Genomic DNA, 21591 nt, shown 5'->3' on the forward strand with positions numbered 1-21591 from the left:
TGAACACAAGAGGACAATGTTATCAATTTTGAATTTTAATTAATCTAGCAGCTAAGATTCACACAACATTATAAAGAAATGGTTTATAATGAACGTTAGCAAGTATAAACGATATGATAGCTAGACTTAGTTTGGCGTTTAGAGCGACCTGGTTTACTGTCACATAGCCAGGACGTGGTGAATCTACTTGCTAGAGGTTAAGTGCATTTAAGTAGATACATTAAATGCTGCGGCTGACTTTTGAAACCAGCTCTATATATGGGTATATTAGGTTTACAAATAATTGCTTGCTCGACCTGAAATAACATAGAGAGTTAAAAGGACGCGGGTTTGCCCATATTACAGCCCAGATGCCCCAAGGCGAGCTGTATTAAAGCCATGATATTGCGTTAACTACCCTCCGTAATAGTAAGGTTGAAAGTCCCTCGCCGAGGTGAAAGGGGCGTCGCGTGACTCTCTATGGAGCCAAAGGTTACACTACAGTACGGGTGCCAGTTAAGACCACTGGTAACTTTTATTTATCGAGTGACGTAAGCTAACGTGTCCCAAGTGTAGGGTGCTCTTGAAAACAAGTAAGGGCATCGGAGATCGCCCCTCTTGCAGTTTAAATGATGAATCATGTTTTACTCCTGACCCCCACTGCAGGATGCCCAATTTACCGACACCATGTGATCAGGTAGCCACTAGAAAACGCAATAGTTTACTCCTGGAAAGCCGGGGTGCAAGAACATTGGAAAGCCTGCGTATGCGCCTGTTTCGATGTAGTCGAAGTTGATAGTAGCCCAACGTATTCCTTAAAATACGGCGCACTTTAAAACAGAGCCCCTAGCTTGATTTAGCCATTAAGTCATTTAAAAGTGGTCCCACCGCTAAATAGGGTTGAACCAGCTTGAGTGGCCAAGGAAAGTAAAACAATGAAATTCACAACAAATGTTTTGCGTAATAAAATAAAAATACCAAAGTTTGGTTGAAAAATAAGTGTGTGTGTGTGTGTTTGTGTGTGTTGATCGTAGTTAAGTTTTATATTATTTAAGACTGCAACCCCTATTTACCAGGAAACAACCATATAAGGCTAAGTTGAGAGTGGTATCTGTTTGCGTCATGTTTTAGCTACCGACGCCATACTGACCTAAATTTTGTACTCCACTCGAATCTTAAACACTCCTTAACGCTATTCAGTAAACAAAACAGGACAATACAGCATTTCTTATTTAATGTATGCGTCAAGTTGCAACATCTTAATACTTATCATCCAGTAGCGGGAAGGTTAGATTGTTATTGTGTTGGTTTTTTTTACTTAATTAGTTTTAAAATTGTAATTAAAAAATGTATAAAGACATCGAAAGTAATATACAATTATTCTATTCACCTTAATCTTTAACGTGTTATGTTGGTAATTGTTTTTTTTTTCAGATAGAAAGAAACTGATGCACTTTACACATGTTAACTTTAGAGTATAATGTTTGGTTGTTGTTGGCCGTAAAACATTGCCGGCCCAACTTAATTATTTTACTCAAAAAAAAAAAAAAGAATACGTTAAAAATACATTCCGGAAGTATAACTGTACGACTTTGTAAAATGATTCAACTATGAACCGGATCTGTTAGTTAGAAGTGCCCATAATTTCAAGCTAGACAGACTGACGACAGACCGACAGACAGTAAGTTAAATAAAATTTGTAAAAAGTAAATTTGATAAATGTTTTTACTTGTAAAAGTTTTTTAAAACTACTAGTTCTTTGCTGGGTTTTTAAAAAATTTAGAAAAAAGTTGGGATTTAATTTTAGTCTACGGCGTGTAAACTTACTGTGATAGTGTGAGTATGCAAAGACTATCTAAAAGTGTTCTTTATTGAAAGAGTGATCGCGCACGGCTTTTTAACACACTATTTTTCATAAAGATAGTCAGACATTTTTATTGAAGATGCTGTAGACCGAACATTTTCCTCTCATTTGTGGCTGTCTAGCTATTAACGACTATACGGGTTAGGGTAATTTTGGCTAATCAACGTGACGTCATTATATTACTTTTACTCAATTTTACGGTGTTTCCATAACAAACAACCTCTCCCCTTCCACCCTCCCCCTTTTGTCGTAGTTGTGCTAACCGTAAGCCTGAGTAGTTTCCGTTGACCGGAAGTAGTAATTTACGCAATTTCCGATTTCTCAAAAACTCATGTGAATTTATAAAATACTAATAATTTTCCGCACTAGTATGTACATTTTTATTTGGCGTTCACTTGGTGTGCAATTCTTTTTCCTGCGAGATTTTATTATATTTTAAAAAGTTTAAGTATTTAGAATGGATTAAAAGTCATGTCTCTATTCCGGTTTAAAACTTTCTCGTATACTAAGTATAGAGAAAGTATTGTAATAGTGAAAAAAAATCGAGATTTTACTGTGTGTGTGTGTGTGTATGTAAACACGATAACTTGAGTTCCGTTACAGCCAGGTTGATGAAATTTCATATAATATATAAGTATTATATCAACATTATAGATCCGTATCGTATCAACTTTTGAGCGATTTCCGATAACCAGAAGTGGAACTTTTTCTAATTTAAAATTTTCAAAAGCCTATAACTTGAGCACTATTTCAGATAGATAAATGAAATTTCACATATAAGTTACAGATCTAATTTATTTTCTGCCTTCTAACAAATTTTGAGTAATTTCTGTTGACTGGAAATAGTACTTGTCTAACATGTTTAGGTAGGAGTTCGTTTAAAATTGTTTTTAATGAAAATAAAAATATTAGGCTTAAATGGCTAAACATACAGGAGAATAAAATTCAAACTTTAGCCTCTATTACTTGAGGAGTTTCAATCCAGGATAAATTTTGTTACAACCCTGATATTACAACTACAGTACTTTTAAAATCGTGCTTGATTATACATTATCTTTTAAAATCGTAACTATACGAAAATTTGATTCGGATAACACAATTTGAAAACATCACTCCATACCTTTGTTAAATAGGCCTAGTGTTGTAAACATGTTAGAGTTATAGTGCTGCTTGTGATCAGCCATTTGAAGATCTGTCAAAGTAAGCTAACCTGATGTAATACACTTACTGCTCGTCTTTTATAGGCTAATCAAGATCAATCAGAAACACATTACTATTTTAGAGAGAGCTAAAGTTAAACAAACATTGTTTGATATGAAGCGATGACAGAGCGTGGGCGTTGATGTCCCAACTATGAGATACACGTATATTTCATGAGAAAAAACTCTCATATACTTTCGTATTTGTAAATTAAGTGGAAAAAAGCTTATAAGAAAATCTATAGGAAAATTATTTTTACTGTTGTTGATAAGAGTACATTTTGGGGCCCCCGAAATTGGGTGTCTCCTGTTCAACTCCATAATCCACCACTGTTAATGAGCTATGACTTACAACAACATTTTCTATACTCTTGAGATAAACTTTGCCATATACTTTGTAGATCCTACCTGCCCTGTAGTTTCGGTTTTAATTCTGATTTATTCGGCAAATTAAGCAATTATATTAACCTACCTTTTAGTTCAATAACTAATATTCAAAACATGTTACTTCCCCCCCCCCCCCCTTTTTAAAAATGTTTGGATTAAAGCGCCATAGACGGATTACTCATTACCGTTACATGGTGAAGTATAACATATATTTCTGTCTGTTTTGTCAAGCTACAGTATTTTCCCCACGTTTTCTTTAACTTGCTTTCGCGTCTTTCCAATCAAATATTGCGATCGAAATTTCGGGCACTTCCCAGTTAGCTAGCGCGCTGAAATTTTCAGGGAAGCTTTGTTTCCGATGACAATATAATATTCAATTGTTATTATTACTAATTTGATCCATGGAAACATTTTATTGATCATTTTAGACCGCTATATAATTGTACAAAAAACGTGGGGGAAAAGGGACATAACCCAGTAATTGTAATTTGATGAAAACAAGGTTCGGTACTCTCACTCTTGTTGCTTACTGAGTAGTTGTCACGCGGTGTTTGTGTACAAACAACCAGAACGTAACAACTGGTGGCCAGTATGGGGGAGATAATATGGTCGAGTGGTTGGGCACACGATTGCTAACCCACTCGATACGGGTTCAAGGCCCATGTTTTTTACGAGTTGTCTTCGTTTACCCAAAAAAAAAGTGAATGCGAAAAGATAAAATCGATAGCAAGATTTTAAAGCAAACAAACAGACAAAGACTAAAAAGTTGAAAATAATTATCATTTAAAAAGTTAAAAAAAAACCCGTTTTCTGATTGAACTAAAAAGTAGAAAATAAATGCTATACATCACAATAATGCAAGCGATCACTCTACTATAAGCGATGAAAAACGTGGGGCGCCGTGATTTTCTTACAGTTTCTAATACTGTTGACTCTCTACAAGCTCCCTAATCTAATCAATAGTAATATAACTTTTACATCTTATATTAACAATGACCGATAAAAAACTTTTACTTCGGCGCCCCACGTTTTTCATCGCTTATAGTAGAGTGATCGCTTGCATTATTGTGATGTATAGCTATTATTTTCTACTTTTTAGTTCAATCAGAAAACGTGGGGTTTTTTTTTTTACTTTTTACTTTCTCGTATATACGAAGTATAGAGAAAGTCTTGTTATCGTGCACAAAAAACATAATTTTGCAATCTTGTCCGTATGTCTGTGTGTCTGTCTGTCTGTCTGTCTGTGTGTGTGTCCGTGTGTAAACACGATTACTTGAGTACAGTTACAGCTAGGTTGATGCAATTTCATATATAAGTATTTTATCAAAATCGTAGATCCGTATCAACTTTTGAGCGATTTCCGATAACCGAAAGTGGTACTTTTCCTACTTTGAATTTTTCAAAAGCCTATAACTTGAGTACTATTTCAGATAGATAAATGAAATTTCACATGTAAGTAAAAGATCTATTTCTCTACCTTCTGTTAAATTTTGAGTAATTTCCGTTGACCGGAAGTAGTAATTTACGCTACTTCCGATTTCTCAAAAAACTATTGTAAATTTTACAAGTACTAATAATATTGCGCACTATTATGCGCTTTTTTATTTGGCGTTCACTTGGTGTGCAATTAATTTGTCTGCGAGATTTTATTCTATTTTTTAAACTTTAAGTATTTAAAATGGATTAAAAATCATGTCTATAGCCCGAGTTTTCATCCCCTGTTATTTTATATATGAATATTCGAGAAAGTTTAGGGGAGATCACTCCCGGTTTATTAATGATAATTATTATTTCCTGAAACTAGTTAATCAACCGAATTGTTTGCCAGAAAAAAGTATAATATGCCTGGGAGCATCGCTTTATGTAAACATTTTGCGAGCAGAAAGCAACGACAGCAGATGACGGGCAGGGTGTTTTGAAGTTTTTTTTCATGGGAAACAAATCATTTTTGTGGCCTTTGTTTGGTAAATAAAATGGGTAACACAATTTAAAGATGGTCAGGAATTTTTCCATTAATTGCTATGGCTAGTCTAAAAATCTGATTGTCTGAATGCGAGTGATAACTAATTCACAGTGTAAACCCAAGCGATCCGACAAAATAACTTTTAATTGCTGGCTGTTTTTAAGATATGGGTCAACCATTAATCACAATTCGGCTGCTGTTTTTTTAACGCAAAAAAACAACAACACTATTTTAATTGTCATAAGCGATTGCTGGTCCGGTCTATGCTATTTCAAGAAGCGTCGGCTTTATATAAACAATGTCTGGGTAGGAGGTGATGACATTTAGGAACTATTCTTAAATTAAGTATGTGCTCGAAGCTTCTAATGCATGCATTAAAACTTTAGTTTTTAAAGTAAAAACCAGCAATTAAGCGGTGAATTTGGGGCTACCAAAAATCGGAGGCATATGACTGCAGCCCTTTACCCCCCCCCCCAACTTGATCCGATATTGATTACAATTCACCTATTCCATTTTTAAAATTTCATTCAAATATCATTTAAGGAGATAAAATGCAAGATAAAGAAAAGCTTAGAGAAGTTAAAACAAGGAGCTGTGAGGAGACGTTTATTGAAGGTGGGTGACTTTTTTATTTTATTACAGTTTTTTAAAATGTTAATAAACATCTTTATTTATGTGTTAAATTTTCACAATGAGAAAACAATAAAGAGTTAACATGTTATTAATCTTGTGAGTTGTCTGTTCTTGTACCTCTCCAGGACATCATGAATGTGAGATCTGCTACGAAGGTGAAGCTGACTTACACAAGCATTGTGTAGGCTGTAATAAGAATCCAGGTCATATAAACTTCACACCTGTTAATGATTTTAACTTGGATCATCTCCCCTTTCTTTACCGTGACGACAACGTATTTGAGGTAATCAAAGCTTTGTCTGCTTTAACGGTCATGATAAAGGTCAATTACACCAGTCTAGAGAGATCAGAGTCTAGTCAGTATCCATTTTATAACATCAGAGGAAGTGACGTGTTGAGGACTGGGACGGGGTCGTTGTATCGTGTGTACAGGCGCACAGAGAGTGAAGGTTGGAGGATTTGTTCATGTGGCAAATGTAAAAACTCGGACACACCCAGTAAAATATGGTGGGTGGTCACTGTGATGACAGCGTCACACGTGGTGTTTGATCAGAGCGAAGCGGAAAAAACTAAATGCACTTTAGATATTGATGACAGTAAAAGTTCTGGGGTCAGCCTTGAAGGCTGGGATATGTGGTGTAACGGCGAGTTTTATGACAGGTGTGAACTGGCTTATGAGACATGTGACGAAGCGCTGGCTGATCAACTGGACAAAAAGTGTCAAAAGTTTAATGATCTGTGTAAAATACTAAAGGAAAAATACCCAGACGATAGTTTACTGATAATAGTGTCACATCCACATGGCTGTCCTGAAATGGTCTCTATAGGACAATTGATTAATGAATATAACGAACATGGTTGGTATCAACGCACGTACACAACCAGCACATGTCCAGGTTCCAGTGGAGCATATGTGTACAGGCTGGGAACTTATATGTGGTCTCTTCCTCACAGCGGAACAAAATGTGGATTAAACTATAGTGGGAAGGCTTTACACAATTCTTACAAAAACTTAATGCATTGAAGCATAGTTAATCCCAATTACATTACATTATGTTTATTTTTACAAGCTTTTATTCAACTCACTTTCTCGTCAGTCGTCAGTTTGTCTGTCTGTCTAGATCGAAAACCCGAGCAAAATTTCAGACACTTCTAACTGACAGATTTGTTTCAATATTGACACGTAGGTCAAGACATGAAGACTTTGTAACATGACTTTAAATTTGACTTACTTTGATGGGTAATTAATTTTTTATGATTTAATTAAAATTTTGACCAAATTAGTAGGCTATCTCATCCAACTATTTTGCACGATTATATACGTGTCATCATGTTCAATAGCACGTGATCACGTTCAATAGGTGCGCAATGGTTTTTAGTCATGCAACTCTAGTGTAAATAAAACATGTAAAGTACAAAAATAAATTTCATAATCAACATTTTAATAACAAGCTTTTATGTAATAATGCACTAAAAAGTAGAAAATAAATTATACACTATTTAAATAACTATAAAGAAAAAAGCGTTGGTCTCTTCCTAAATATCAGTAAAGGTATTCAATAGATACTAAAGTGACCCGAGCATATCTTTATAGTTATTTAAATAGTAGTGTATAATTTATTTTCTACTTTTTAGTGCATTATTACATAAAAGCTTGTTATTAAAACGTTTTTTATGAAATTTTTACAAGCTTTTATTTTTTAACTCACTTTCTCGTCAGTTGTCAGTCAGTCTGTCTGTCTAGATCGAAAGGCCCGTTTAGGTATTTAAATAACGTTTGAGAATTTGAATGATTAATTTATTGGCGATTGGCATTTTTTTACAAGGACTAAAAAAACGCGAATAGAACAGAATATATCTAATATATAAAGTTCAATTCTATAGTTCAATTCTTTTATATAATATATCTAATATATATATATATATATATATATATATATATATATATATATATATATATATATATATATATATATATATATATATATATACTAGCTGCATCCCGTGCTCCGCCACGGTAAATCTTTTTAAATGTACCAACAGAACAAAACTAAACACAAAACAAACGAACGCAAAAAAAAAAACAACGAAAAAACAAACACAACACTCATAACATAAACACAATTTAAATGCAATCATAAAGGTCGGCACCCGGGGACATATGCCCCCCCCCCCCTCGCTACGCCTCTCCTATAAAATCCGAAAGATAGAATAATAATTAGAAAACAGTATAAATAATAGGCAGTATCTATAATATATACAATATTTCACTTTATCCATTCACGCATTTTTTTTCCAGTACTTTAAATTTTAAAAAAAAATATACAATAGAGTTTCATAACTAAAACCATTGCGCACCTAATGAACGTGATGACGCGTCTATAATAGTGCTGAATAGTTGATTAAAAATTATAAGTAATAAACAGTAGGGCCTACATTCAGTGAATAAAATAAATAAAAAAATTCATAAAAAACGTTTTAATAACAAGCTTTTATGTAATGATGCACTAAAAAGTAGAAAATAAATTATAGACTACTATTTAAATAACTATAAAGAAAAGCGTGGGTCACTTTAGTATCTATTGGATACCTTTACTAATGTTAAGGAAGACACCCACGCTTTTCTTTATAGTTATTTAAATAGTAGTCTATAATGTATTTTCTACTTTTTAGTGCATCATTACATAAAAGCTTGTTATTAAAACGTTTTTTATGAAGTTTTTTTTCAGTACTTTACATGTTTTATCTACAATAGAGTTACATGACTAAAAACCATTGCGCGCCTTCTGAATATCACGTTCAGTAGGCGCGCAATGGTTTTTGAACGCAGCCATTACGTGGTCGTGATGGCGCAGCTATTGATGACGCGTGTGGTGTGGTTGGCTAGACATGCCTAATAATTCGGTCCAAATTTTAATTAATTCATAAAAAATCAATTAGGCATCCAATTAAGTCAAATTTAGTTTCAGATTGCATTGTCTTCATGTCTTGACCCACGTGCCAACTGTGAATCGTGTCGGTCAAGTAGAACTGTCCGAATTTTCACTCCTGCGTTTCCGTCTAGACAGACTGACGACAGACTGACGACAGACTGACGAGGAAGTGAGTTAAATGAAAGCATGTAAAAAGATTGATTTTTATCAATCCATGCTAATTATAATTTTCTAACAATAATTTCCTCTAACACATCCGAATAATTTGCATTCACATTTTGCTAATTATATTATTGCAACACTAATTCCTTCTATGACGAACGTATATTTGCATTCACATTTTTTATTAGCGTGAGTTTAATGTATTTTTAAATTACCTCCTTTGTCAAAATTAGAAAAGAGTTAAATTAATTTGATTTTTCCTACCGTACTGTTATTATGTTATTAAAATGTATCCACTTTTTCTAGGAATATAAACGAAAACAATATTTGACATTGATCCTTTTAATATGTTTTAGCAATGTGCGTGTATTTAATATTCTCTTTACGTTATGCAAAATTGTACAAACAGTGGAAATTATAAAATAGCTCTATGCCGTTATATAAACCAACCCTACTCAATTACTTATAATAAGACACTGCAGTGCACTGAAAAGCACAGCATGTTGCGATGTTTACTTTTATGGTTTCAAAATCTATAGCGATGACGGACTGACACACGCTCAGCACGCTTATATTATAGACTAGCTGCATCCCGTGCTCCGCCACGGTAAATCTTTTTTAAATATACCAACTTGGGAACAGAACAAAACTAAACACAACATAAACGAACGCGAAAAAAAAACGAAAAAACAAACACAACACTCATAACATAAACACAATTTAAAGGCAATCACAAAGGCATATTGCTCACAGTCTAGCCCGTAGCGCCAAATCGCGCCCTTTCCGGTGATTTGCACCCCTCAAACTTTCGATTTGCATCCCTTTCCCCCCTCCCCCCCCCCCCCCGCCCTAAAACTTTCGATTTCCACCCCCCACCCCTCGCAAATTTTTTCCAACCCACTTTGGCGCCCCCTAAGGTCGGCACCCGGGGACATATGCCCCCCTCGCTACGCCTCTCCTATTAAACCCCTAGCTTGTCCGCAAACCGAAAGATAGAATAATAATTAGTAAACAGTATAAATAATAGGCAGTATTTAAAATATCCGTGTTTTACCTACAATATTTCACTTTATCCATTCACGCATTTTTTTTTCCAGTACTTTAAATTTTAAAAATTTACAATAGAGTTTCATAACTAAATCCATTTCGCACCTAATGAACGTGATGACGCGCCTATAATACTGCTGAATAGTTGATTAAAAATTATAAGTAATAAATAGTAGGGCCTACATTCAGTGAATAAAATAAATAAAAGATTGCCTTTTATCAATCCATGCTAATTATAATTTTCTAACAATAATTTCCTCTTACACATCCGAATAATTTGCATTCACATTTTGCTAATTATATTATTGCAACACTAATTCCTTCTATGACGAACGTATATTTGCTTTCACATTTTTTATTAGCGTGAGTTTAATGTATTTTTAAATTACCTCCTTTGTCAAAATTAGAAAAGAGTTAAATTTATTTGATTTTTCTACCCTGCTGTTATTATGTTATTAAAATGTATCTACTTTTTCTGGGAGCCTAAACGAAAATGATATTTGACATTAATCCTTTTAATACGTTTTAGCAGTTTGCGTGTATTTAAAATTTTCTTGACGTTATGCGAAAGTAAAAACCGTGGCAATTATAAAATAGCTCTATGCCGCTATATAAACAAACCCTACTCTGATACTTATAATAAGACACTGCGGTGCACTGAAAAGCACAGCATGGTGCGAATGTTTACTTTTATGGTTCCAAAAGCTATAGCGATGACGGAAGGAAGGACTGACACACTACTTGCCCGCTTATATTATAGACTAGGCATGCTGCCCAGCTTCGCTTAGGCTTTCGAAAACATTGAGAATTTGAATGCTCAATTAATTCGCCCGAGGGTCGGTCTACGACCTCAGGAGTTATGAAGAGGTTCCTCCGTGGACATTTTTTTTTCGATTTATAGCTCATATAAGGCGCCGGTCAGTCGAGGTCAGTTTTGACCCCATCATCGTAGACTTTTCGGCCAACCGGCCCCCGTGTTCTGTCGCCCCAAGGCAAGATCCTGCCAAATTTGAAGCGCCTGCGGCGCCGGGAAGTGCCCTATCGGGCACCCGACAACTTTGCTTTATATATTATAGAGATTAGCAAATTGCATAGATAAACAAAGATTTCAATAAAGTAATTAAGGCCTGAAATACTTTAGTATAGAAATGTATTATTTGAATAGATGAATCTAGAATATCTAGATCTAGAATCCAAATAAATAAAAAAAAATTTATGAGTTTAGGCCGGAAAAATTGTATTGTATACATTTCATAGTGTACGTAGATCTAAATCAAATTTGAATGAAATAGTTCATTTCTTTTTATTCTAAACACGGCAGATGACGTCATTAGTTAATGTATAAGCAATAGTGACGTCACAGTTTTATGCGTTCTTTTTCACATATATTAATGCTTTTCCGGTTGCATAAATAATACTGTTTCTCTACATTCGAATACGCCTTTAATTTTTATTTTTATTCTTTAACTAAAATTGTGGTTATACATTTAAAACATCTAACATATTATTTTCAACAAAAGTCCGTAAAAAGTTCTTCATATATCGCTGCCGATTCTGACGTGATGTCCGGCGAAAATATTTTGCGGACAGACAGAGAGAGAGAGAGAGAGAAAGAGAGAGAGATGTGCGAACGTGGGGATTTATATATTAGGATTATATATATATATATATATATATATATATATATATATATATATATATATATATATATATATATATATATATTTAAATAATAATAACAATTTATTTTGTAGTTTTATACAGTTTTAAAGACATGATCAAAAATCTAATTTATAAAGTTAAATTCTGTTACTTTTCTTTTTTTTTTGCGCGCTGGGTCATTGTTTGTTATCTGCATATATGTACGAGACTGATCTGTCTGGGTTCAGGATATACAATGATTCCTTGTCCTTGAGGTGATTTTTTATTTCACTTTTGGTATATAGGCTTGTTGGATATTATCGACATTTGAGGACAGCGATGTCGGGGTGCTTTGCTGCGTGATGTTTTATTGAGCCGGCCTCTCTCAACATTCACTTCACAAGTCAGGTTTACACAGCTGGGTGATGCTGACGGAGCTGCTTTAGCTCACAGCTCGGGCAGTTTTAGCTTAGAGCTGGGGGAAGTTTTAGCTCACAGCTGGGGGAAGTTTAAGCTCAGTTTTAGGAGCCCAATGTTTTTAGGAGCCCAATGAGACAGGCCTATGCCTTCCAGTGATCAGAGAGAGATGTATTTACATGTAATAAAAGAGCCCTCACTCCAACCTCTTCTTCAGATTGTACACATTGAGCTTGTACACTGGAGGACTATGTACACACAAACAGCTTAGTACATGAAAAGATGTGATTGATTGTACACACAAACTGCTTAGAACATGAACAGATGTGACTGAATATACGTACACGTAGCACATACTGTTCATGTCTGTTTTAGTAATTTTTAACTACACAATACGTACCAAAACATTGTGATAGTATTTCATTTCATAAAAGAGTTCTCTTGTTTTTTTTTTTTTAATATCTGCTTGTGGTCAATTGTCTAAGCTGGTCTGAAGTATGTTGCCTTGACCTTCAAATTTGGTCATGTGACAAACAATTTTCTCTTTCCTTCCATGCCATGCTAGAGTGTATATTAGCATAACTCATTCAAATGTATATTATTGCCTAACGCTTTGTTAGATTAACCTCCCCTATGTTATAAATTAACTCCCTTACAACTGAGTAACTGTACCTATCAGAGAATATCTTTTATATTTATGCCCTAACATGTTTATGTCTCTGCTACATACTCTTACAATATGTTTTTGTTTTATAGCTTCACATTTTATTCAATGAAGTAAACTAAATGTATATTTTTAACAAAGATAAGATTAGTTATATAGTTAGTTGATTCTATTTAACTATTGACGTTCAAATAATTCGATTTTTTAAGTTTTTCATTTATGTTAACTGTATTTTTTAAAAATAATTATGATAATTATTAAATAGCATGAATAAATGACCAGATCTAGATGTATTTTTCACAAACCATAGTAAGCAGTGGTCCAAAAAAAAAAAAAAAAGAACCCGAAAATATTTGTCTTTCCAAATAATGGATTGGCAGTATATTTGAAGGTTTATCTTTTGTAACTAACTTCCCTGCTTTATCAAAGAAATATTTCAATTATGTCATTTACAGTTTCATTTTTTAATATATTAAACTAAAATTTGCTAAATCTAACTAAATTATTAAATTATTATGAAATGTTAAACACTTGTCTAATTTAGGTATGTATGAAATAAAATCGTTAGTGTACCATAAATGAAAAGAGTGAGAAACATTTCCTCTTAGTATTCAATTTTTTTCAGTTACGGATAGATAAGAAATGATTTTTTATGTGGAGATGGTGACAAATGTAAACTGATAAATCATTTCAAAAAGCTGCTTGTAGTTCGAATGCTCTCCCTTTAATAAAAAAAATGTCAACGTCATTTCTGCGATTGGAAAATCTGTAAATGTTTCTCTAAATGTTGTTACTATATTTAGATTATATGTTCTATGTTCTATTTAGTTCTATGTAAACTTACACCACTAAACAGAACCGAAGATTAAAATAAAAACCAAAAAACAATGGTGCTACAATTCTATCATTATATATAAAATATGCAACAAAATTTTAATTTGGCTCGGTGTTAATTTTTCTTGTTTGTTATTGTAAGTGTTGTGATGTTGTTAACATGTTTACATTGTTGAATCATAGCTTTTGTTTATTGGATGAGTGTGGTATTTTTAAGGAAAACGTCCACACAACTGCCATTAGCTCACAATGCCAAACTGTAGGAAGTCCCAATGAGTACCCATCATGCTAATGAACTATACCCATGAACGTTTTATGCATCTGGACTTCATGCTTGACGTAAATGTTTGAATACGTCCAAGGACAACAAAAACTAATTATTGCTTCTGCAAAAGTTCAACATCTTAACTGTAAACACTAGACACACAACTCCAGCTCCTCTGTCAGACTAGAAAGATATTCATCTCAATGATCTCTTTACTCTTATATATTATTTGGAATATTTCATAAGTAAGTAAAGTTCCCTTACAAGCCTGATGGTATATGGTGCAAGTAAAGTATATTTCTTCGTTTCTGTGACCTTGGCATATTAATTGATAGCGTGGTTAGATACCCATTAGAGCTGGGTGAACTCAGGGACGAGATTTTACTTAGGTCACAATCTCTGCTTACTATTTTATTTGCCTGTGGGTTTACAGTCTAATTATTGATCATGAGGCAATGTCTTTGATACTTTTTAGATATGTGCATAAATTTTGGAATTAACAAAGAAATTGTGACATTTTAGATATGGTTAAAAATTTAGTTTTAAGATGCTTGATAACAGACACAATTTATTCACATTTTCGGAGTCGTCGAAGTGGTTGGGGTGTTGTTACATAGGAGCTTACATTTTGTATTTTTTAAACAATGTAATACTTAATACGTGAGAGATTTATTTATCTGTAAATAGCACAAACTTCTTACTTATTTTACCCACTCCACAAAACGTTAACTCCTTTTATATACGCTCCACACAATTTGGTACCATAAAAAGATAACGAATCTTATAATCTGAATACAAATCTGTTACATTACAACATTACTTAAAGTTAAAGTAATAGCAATGACTAAGACTTAAATTGAGTTCAAATAATGTGCAGGAAAGCCTTGTCAAATTATTCATTAAAATGTACAGAAACTAGAATCTAGAAATGTTGCAAAAATAGAAAAAAAACTTTAAAAAATTAAAACGAAGACATCAGAAGATAATAACAATATAAATTGATTATATAGATGTAGGCCTAATTACTTAAATTAATAATTATAGATAGATATTTCTCCGTGGCATATCAGTAAGCGGTAATCTATCGTTTTTGGGTAGGTAAAATCGCCCGCGACTTGTAATGTGAAAACCAGGTGACTCCTTAAATTTTAATAATTATTTCACATTTTGAGGAGGATTTATGTTTTTTAAAATACAAAAATGTTTCCTTGTTTCATTTATGTACCTGTTTTTAAACAATTGAATTAAAACTTTTCCGTAATAAATGAAGATTAGCGATGTTTCGAACAGATGCAACCATGCTCATTTACTATAGCAGCCATTTTGTTTAAGTTTTATTTTTATAAGCTTTTAGCGCGAGATTCAGGGAGAAGCCACTCTATTTTACAAATGGCTGCTGTTTATATATTATATAGTTAATATAGCAAATCTTGCTCTCAGACACTGCTGTTTAAAGTTAATTTCTGGCCTATAAGTATATAGAGATATTTAGCTATTGATTTAGATCTAGATCTAGGTTTATTATTCATTTATCTATAATATTTGACACAAACATATACACTATACTTCTATTAAAGCCTTGACAATAAGGTAATGTTTTCGTACATTTTAATAGCCGCGGGCGATTTTACGTATCCAGAACGATAGAATACCCAGTAAGCTTAGCTCTAGATCTAGATCTATATATTATAAAGATATTAGACGATGGTGGAGTGATCCACCTGATGGTTACATTACTTACACAGACACAGTTTTCCCAGTTGGACTTTGTACTTTATTCTTATACATAGACGGCTCAGACGACACGTCTTATCTGCGGCTCTATCTTTAGTCTTTAGGTAACTACTGAATAAATACACAGCAGATACACATCACGGTAATTACACGGAACACTCAAGGGACGTAACCAAGATATTTACAATACAAGGGACGTAACAATCACAAACAAGATTATAAAGTAACACTGAATGGTACTTGTAACGATTATTTTTAGCATTTCCTTTTCTTCTTCTTCGTTCTTAATTGAGAATATAGTGGAGGATTTAGACAACAAGCCCAACTTCGTGTATGAACTGGACTATGGTCTCCAGATAACCAGGTGCCCCATATAATTTTTCCTTGAGTGGGGTGAGTAGGGGCCAGTGTTGGGCTCGCGCCTGGCTATAATGAGAACAATCTTGAAGGACGTACTCGGTATTCTCCGGGGCCTTGCCACAAGGGCATATTTCGCCACACCCAATTTTTAGTTTTTTATGCATTTGCTAATTTAGTCTGTTGTGGCCTGTTCTAAGTCGAAAAATTATGTGTTGTTGATTTCGTGTCAAATTGTAATATCCATCATTTTTTTATAGTGAGGGTGTGTGTCAGACCACATTTGTGTTTGCTTGTTTTTTATTATTCTTTTGATTTCTTTTAGATGTAGCGAGATTTCTGGTTGTTTTTTCTTTCCCCTATTTTTTTTGCCAGCTGGTCCGCAATCTCATTACCCTGTATCTGGCAGTGGCCCGGGATCCACTGCAGCACAATCTTGCTGCTGGAATTTTTTAGCCTTTCTAGTGCTGTCCAAAGTAATTCAGTATAGCACTGGATTTTTTAGGGCTTGCAGGACAGATTTAGCATCTCTAGGTATCTTAATAGATTTGGGAACTGCAATAATATTAGCTATACTGGTAAGATGTCACTAAAGAGTACATGTACACGTGTCGACAAAGTTTGGAGCGGCTTGTGATTTTTCTAGCGTAAACATACCGTTACCACGTAGACAAATATTTTCCAGTAACCGCTAGTGACCAGATATCTCAGCACTTGATTCGCCCTGACGTGTGGACACACACAGTGGCGTAGCGAGGTCGGGTGTCACCCGGTGCGGCACTTAATGGTGTCACCCCCCCCCCCCCCAGAGGCGTTGGGACCCTTCCCGGGAATAAACTTTCAAGTTTTCAATTTGCACCCCCCTCACGTTTTTCTCTATATATTTTGCTATTTTTTGCCTTGGTGTCACCTCCCCCCCCCGTAAATGGTGTCACCCGGTGCGATCCGCACTCCCCGCCCCCCCCCCCCACTCGCTACGCCCCTGGACCTAGACGTTACTTGGTGTTTTCAGGGTCACATAATTAATGACTTGGGTTGGGTGGGTAAAGCCAATGTAATAACTTTTACTGATTCGTTTAATAAAAAATTGACGAAAAACAAATTAGTTATGTTCTATGTAAAAGATATGAATGTATAGTGTGATTTTTGACACGTAAATAAAAAGATTATCAGCGCTTAAATGTAGTAATTTGTTTTGAAATATTTTGAAATATTTTTTCGTTTAAAAGTAATCCTTTAAAAATTAAAATAAAACTCCACTCAAAATTATACTTAACTAAAATAATATGTAAGTAAAGGTACAAATATTAAAACACAGAAGCTAAAAATAGGTTCAAAGTTAAAAAAAAAAATTAAATAAATAAACTAGTCATATAGCACTTACTTTAATTTTGCATTCAAATTTTTTCTGAATGTTAAACACGTAAATAGTCTACATAGCGAACGCGCTGAAACACATCCATAAAATGATCGTCTCTAAACATTGATATTCAATCTGCATGGTGTCATTGTACTCAGCACTAAAGTTTACCTGCACTTAAGGGGATCAGTGTTTCTTCCAGACTTTTCTTCGGGGGGGGGGGGGGGGCAATAGATATTTCGGGGGGGGGGGGGCAACATTTTTCGCCGGGGGGGGGGGGGGGCGGACACTAGTAAAAGAATATGCTCGATATCTCGATATATAAATTCCATCTCGTTCGGGGGGGGGGGGGGGGCGGTAGACTTTCTTCGGGGAGTTCCGCCCCCGCAAAGAGATGCCTGGAAGAAACCCTGCAGCGGATAATATTTGGTGCAGCTTGTTATTGTTCTAGCTTAAAACTATTATAAGTTGGTGAGTATAAACATCAGCTCTTTTACAACTTCATGTGCCCTTTACGTGTAAGTTGGCCGTATGTATGTTTTTAGCATTCCTAATTTCAATTTTTTATATGGCGTATAATGTGTTGTTTACTCTAATAAATATTAGTAGGTCGATGAGGTTTAGTAACCCATTATATTACTAAATGTAAGTATGTATATCAGGGGCATACATATACTTTAATTCTGCCTCATCTAACCTAAAAAAAATATTTTAAAAAAATGTATCACCATAATTTTTTGTTTGTATGAAACAAAGATATTTTAATTTTTGGAAGTGAAATAGGTTACAATACATATATTCATTAACTGCGGCATTAGAAAGATAAAAGTAAACAGGACACTAAACCGTGTTTCATTTAGTATTAAGGCGTCACTACACCCTGTAAACCAAACTAGCCCACAGTAGAGATATACGAGTAACAATATACTATTATTAAAAGCTTTAAAATAAGGGCAGCAACTGCAAAAAGCTTCTTGAGGTTTTTATTTTATTGATTAATTCCCTTTGACCACAATTTTGATTAAAACACATTTCAGCTTTCTTTTTCGTTCTTAATTATTGCAATATTGGAGGAATTCCAAAAAAAAAATCATCATTATTACATGTCAAAATATTATACCCATATAGCCCGACTACGCCGATTTTAAGCCTACTTGTCTTTTTGGAATTGCTTCCATAGCCTTTATCCACCCAAGATCCATCTACTACAATACAAGGCAGTTGTTAGATTTTGGAGTCGTCTCTCCCACTTGAGATGGTTGTCTCTATCTAACGTGCATCATCAACCCGGAGGTTCGAACTCGGGACGTTTGGAGTTAGCGACCAGACCACGCAGTCAGTTTAACCCACAACTTACTCATGACAATCCTATTTAAACAAACGGGCCCTTTATTGACCAATACTATTTTATGTAAAGTAATTGATAAAAAGTTAATGGAAATAGTAACTTGTTTAATATCTTTAATTATTTAGACAAGGAACTTCATGTTGAGCGGTAGATGACAAGGTGGACACCTAACCTGAAAGTCCATATGTTGACTATAATATAATTTATCCCAGTAATCCAGAGCATATAACTAAATTAACTCGAATGTATCAACCTTTTTACTTTCTCGTATATACGTAGTATAGAGAAAGTATTGTAATCGTGCAAAAAAAAATCGAGATTTTTACAAATCTCGACGTTTTACACCTCACTGATACGGAAAAACATAATTTTGCAATCTTGTCCGTATGTCTGTGTGTGTCTGTGTGTCTGTGTGTCTGTGTGTCCGTGTGTAAACACGATAACTTGAGTACCGTTACAGCTAGGTTGATGAAATTTCATATATAAGTATTATATCAAAATCGTAGATCCGTATCAACTTTTGAGCGATTTCCGACAACCGGAAGTGGTACTTTTTCTACTTTGAATTTTTCAAAAGCCTATAACTTGAGTACTATTTCAGATAGATAAATGAAATTTCACATGTAAGTAAAAGATCTAATTCTCTACCTTCTGTTAAATTTTGAGTAATTTCCGTTGACCGGAAGTAATAATTTACGCTACTTCCGATTTCTCAAAAAACTAATGTAAATTTATTAAGTACTAATACTATTGCGCACTATTATACACACCTTTATTAGGCGTTCGCTTGGTGCGCAATTGTTTTTTACTGAGATTCTATTCTATTTTTAAAAGTTTCAGTATTTAAAATGGATTAAAAATCATAACTATATCCCCAGTTACCATCCCCTGTTGTTTTATATAAGAATATTCGAGAAAGTTTAGGGGAGATCACTACCGGTTTATTAAACGTTAGGTTTAAAAAGATAATAGATCTACATCTGTGCAGAGAACTGTAATTAAAAAATGTCTTGCCATTATTATTTGTACTTAAGAAATGTAGAGGGCTATGAAGGACGGGGGTAAAATGTGTTACAATAGGGGATTATATGATCTCTTTACATTGCAGTGTTTTGCTGTTGTAAAAACACAGTTGGTAGAATTTTGTGTGAATTATGTTTATTTTCCGCAGATCAAAGGTGTGGATATTTTAAAAGCTTTGATACGGTAATAATACTAAAGATGACAACCAAGTTTATTTATCTCAGAATTTTATCGGCTACACTTTAAATGCGGTCATTAAAATCTAAGATTCACTGACATGATCAGGTAATTCGGTAGACTTTTTAGTTTGGAAAACATTTTATAAAACTTGTTATGCGATCTTTAAACCGTTTGTTTACAAAATCATATATAAAAACAAAGCAGCTACAAACTTGACTGCCGACATTTTTAGATACAAACATGACTTCTGACATTATGCCTCAGCTACAAACTTGACTGCCGACATTAAGTCTCAGCTACAAACATGACTGGCGACATTAAGTCTCAGCTACAAATTTGACTGCCGACATTAAGTCTCAGCTTCAAACATGACTGCCGACATAAAGTCTCAGCTACAAACTTGACTGCCAACATTAAGTCTCAGCTACAAACATGACTGCCGACATTTAGTCTCAGGTACAAACTTGACTGCCGACATTTTTAGATACAAACATGACTGCCGACATTCAGTTTCAGCAACAAACTTTACTGCCGACATTAAGTCTCAGCTACAAACTTGACTGCCGACATTCAGTCTCAGCTACAAACTTGACTGCCGACATTAAGTCTTAGCTAATAAACTTGACTGCCGACATTAAGTCTCAACTACAAACTTGACTGCCGACATAAAGACTCAGCTACAAACTTGATTGTCGACATTAAGTCTCAGCTACAAACTTGACTGCCGACATTAAGTACAAACTTGACTGCCGACATTAAGTCTCAGCTAGAAACTTGACTGCCGACATTGAGTCTCAGCTAGAAACTTGACTGCCGACATTAAGTCTCAGCTACAAACTTGACTGCCGACATTAAGTCTCAGCTACAAAACTAGACTGCCGACATTAAGTCTCAGCTACAAACTTGACTGCCGACATTAAGTCTCAGCTACAAACTTGACTGCCGACATTAAGTCTCAGCTACAAACTTGACTGCCGACATTAAGTCTCAGCTACAAACTTGACTGCCGACATTTCTCTTCACTACCATCGTATTTTGTTGATCATCAACACAAAACATTAAGATTATCAACGATAACAAAATGAATTAAAGAAACTTTGAAATCTTTTGAAACTTTATTGACATCAATACAAACAGTTTTGTAAACAAATACAAACATGAATTAAAGTATAAATAAAGACAATGATGGCGATGACAAATCTAATGTGGAGGTTTAAATATTATAAAACAAAGATACAAGTGTAGCCTATAAATATTTTATTTCTCAACAATAAACATTTGTTTATATTTTTGTTTAGGTGTCTAGCAACTCTAAACAAATGATTGAAAGAAACCAAACAATTTATTTCTTGTCTTCACCAATTTACAAAGTTGCTGGTGAAGACATTCAAGTCTTGACACACACAAGTTTAATGAAGGGAGCCGCCATTTTGTTTGTTTACATTAGACAAGGGGAGAGAACCAACAGTCACAGATGGATCAATACAACCAACCCTCCCCACTATAATTTCCTTCAGAGTTTGATCCACTGTGGGGATGTGACCACCCGTCATATCCCGGCATGTAGACATCTGCTCCACTGGAGCCTGGACATGTACATG

General features: G+C 34.4%; 2 protein-coding genes across 2 annotated transcripts in view; one reads left to right on the forward strand and one right to left on the reverse strand.

Moving 5' to 3' along the window:
- The first annotated feature begins 1183 nt into the window (after positions 1–1183).
- LOC131945834 (uncharacterized) lies at positions 1184–7163 on the forward strand. The gene is made up of 3 exons (XM_059306445.1): positions 1184–1266; positions 5936–6007; positions 6151–7163. Exons 2-3 carry the CDS (start codon positions 5944–5946, stop codon positions 7047–7049), a joined length of 963 nt encoding a protein of 320 aa, XP_059162428.1. The 5' UTR covers positions 1184–1266; positions 5936–5943; the 3' UTR covers positions 7050–7163.
- A 13938-nt stretch (positions 7164–21101) lies between these two features.
- Positions 21102–21591, reverse strand: part of LOC131945836 (uncharacterized) — a 6243-nt gene continuing 5753 nt past the window's right edge. The window contains exon 5 of the mRNA XM_059306448.1: positions 21102–21591. This exon is cut by the window's right edge and continues 780 nt beyond it. Coding sequence (XP_059162431.1) covers positions 21470–21591 — 122 coding nt within the window. The 3' untranslated portion in view covers positions 21102–21469.

This window comes from Physella acuta, unplaced genomic scaffold (genome assembly GCF_028476545.2).
Source record: "Physella acuta isolate Inbredline_101_S28 unplaced genomic scaffold, ASM2847654v3 ptg000537l, whole genome shotgun sequence".
Lineage (NCBI taxonomy): Eukaryota > Metazoa > Mollusca > Gastropoda > Physidae > Physella > Physella acuta.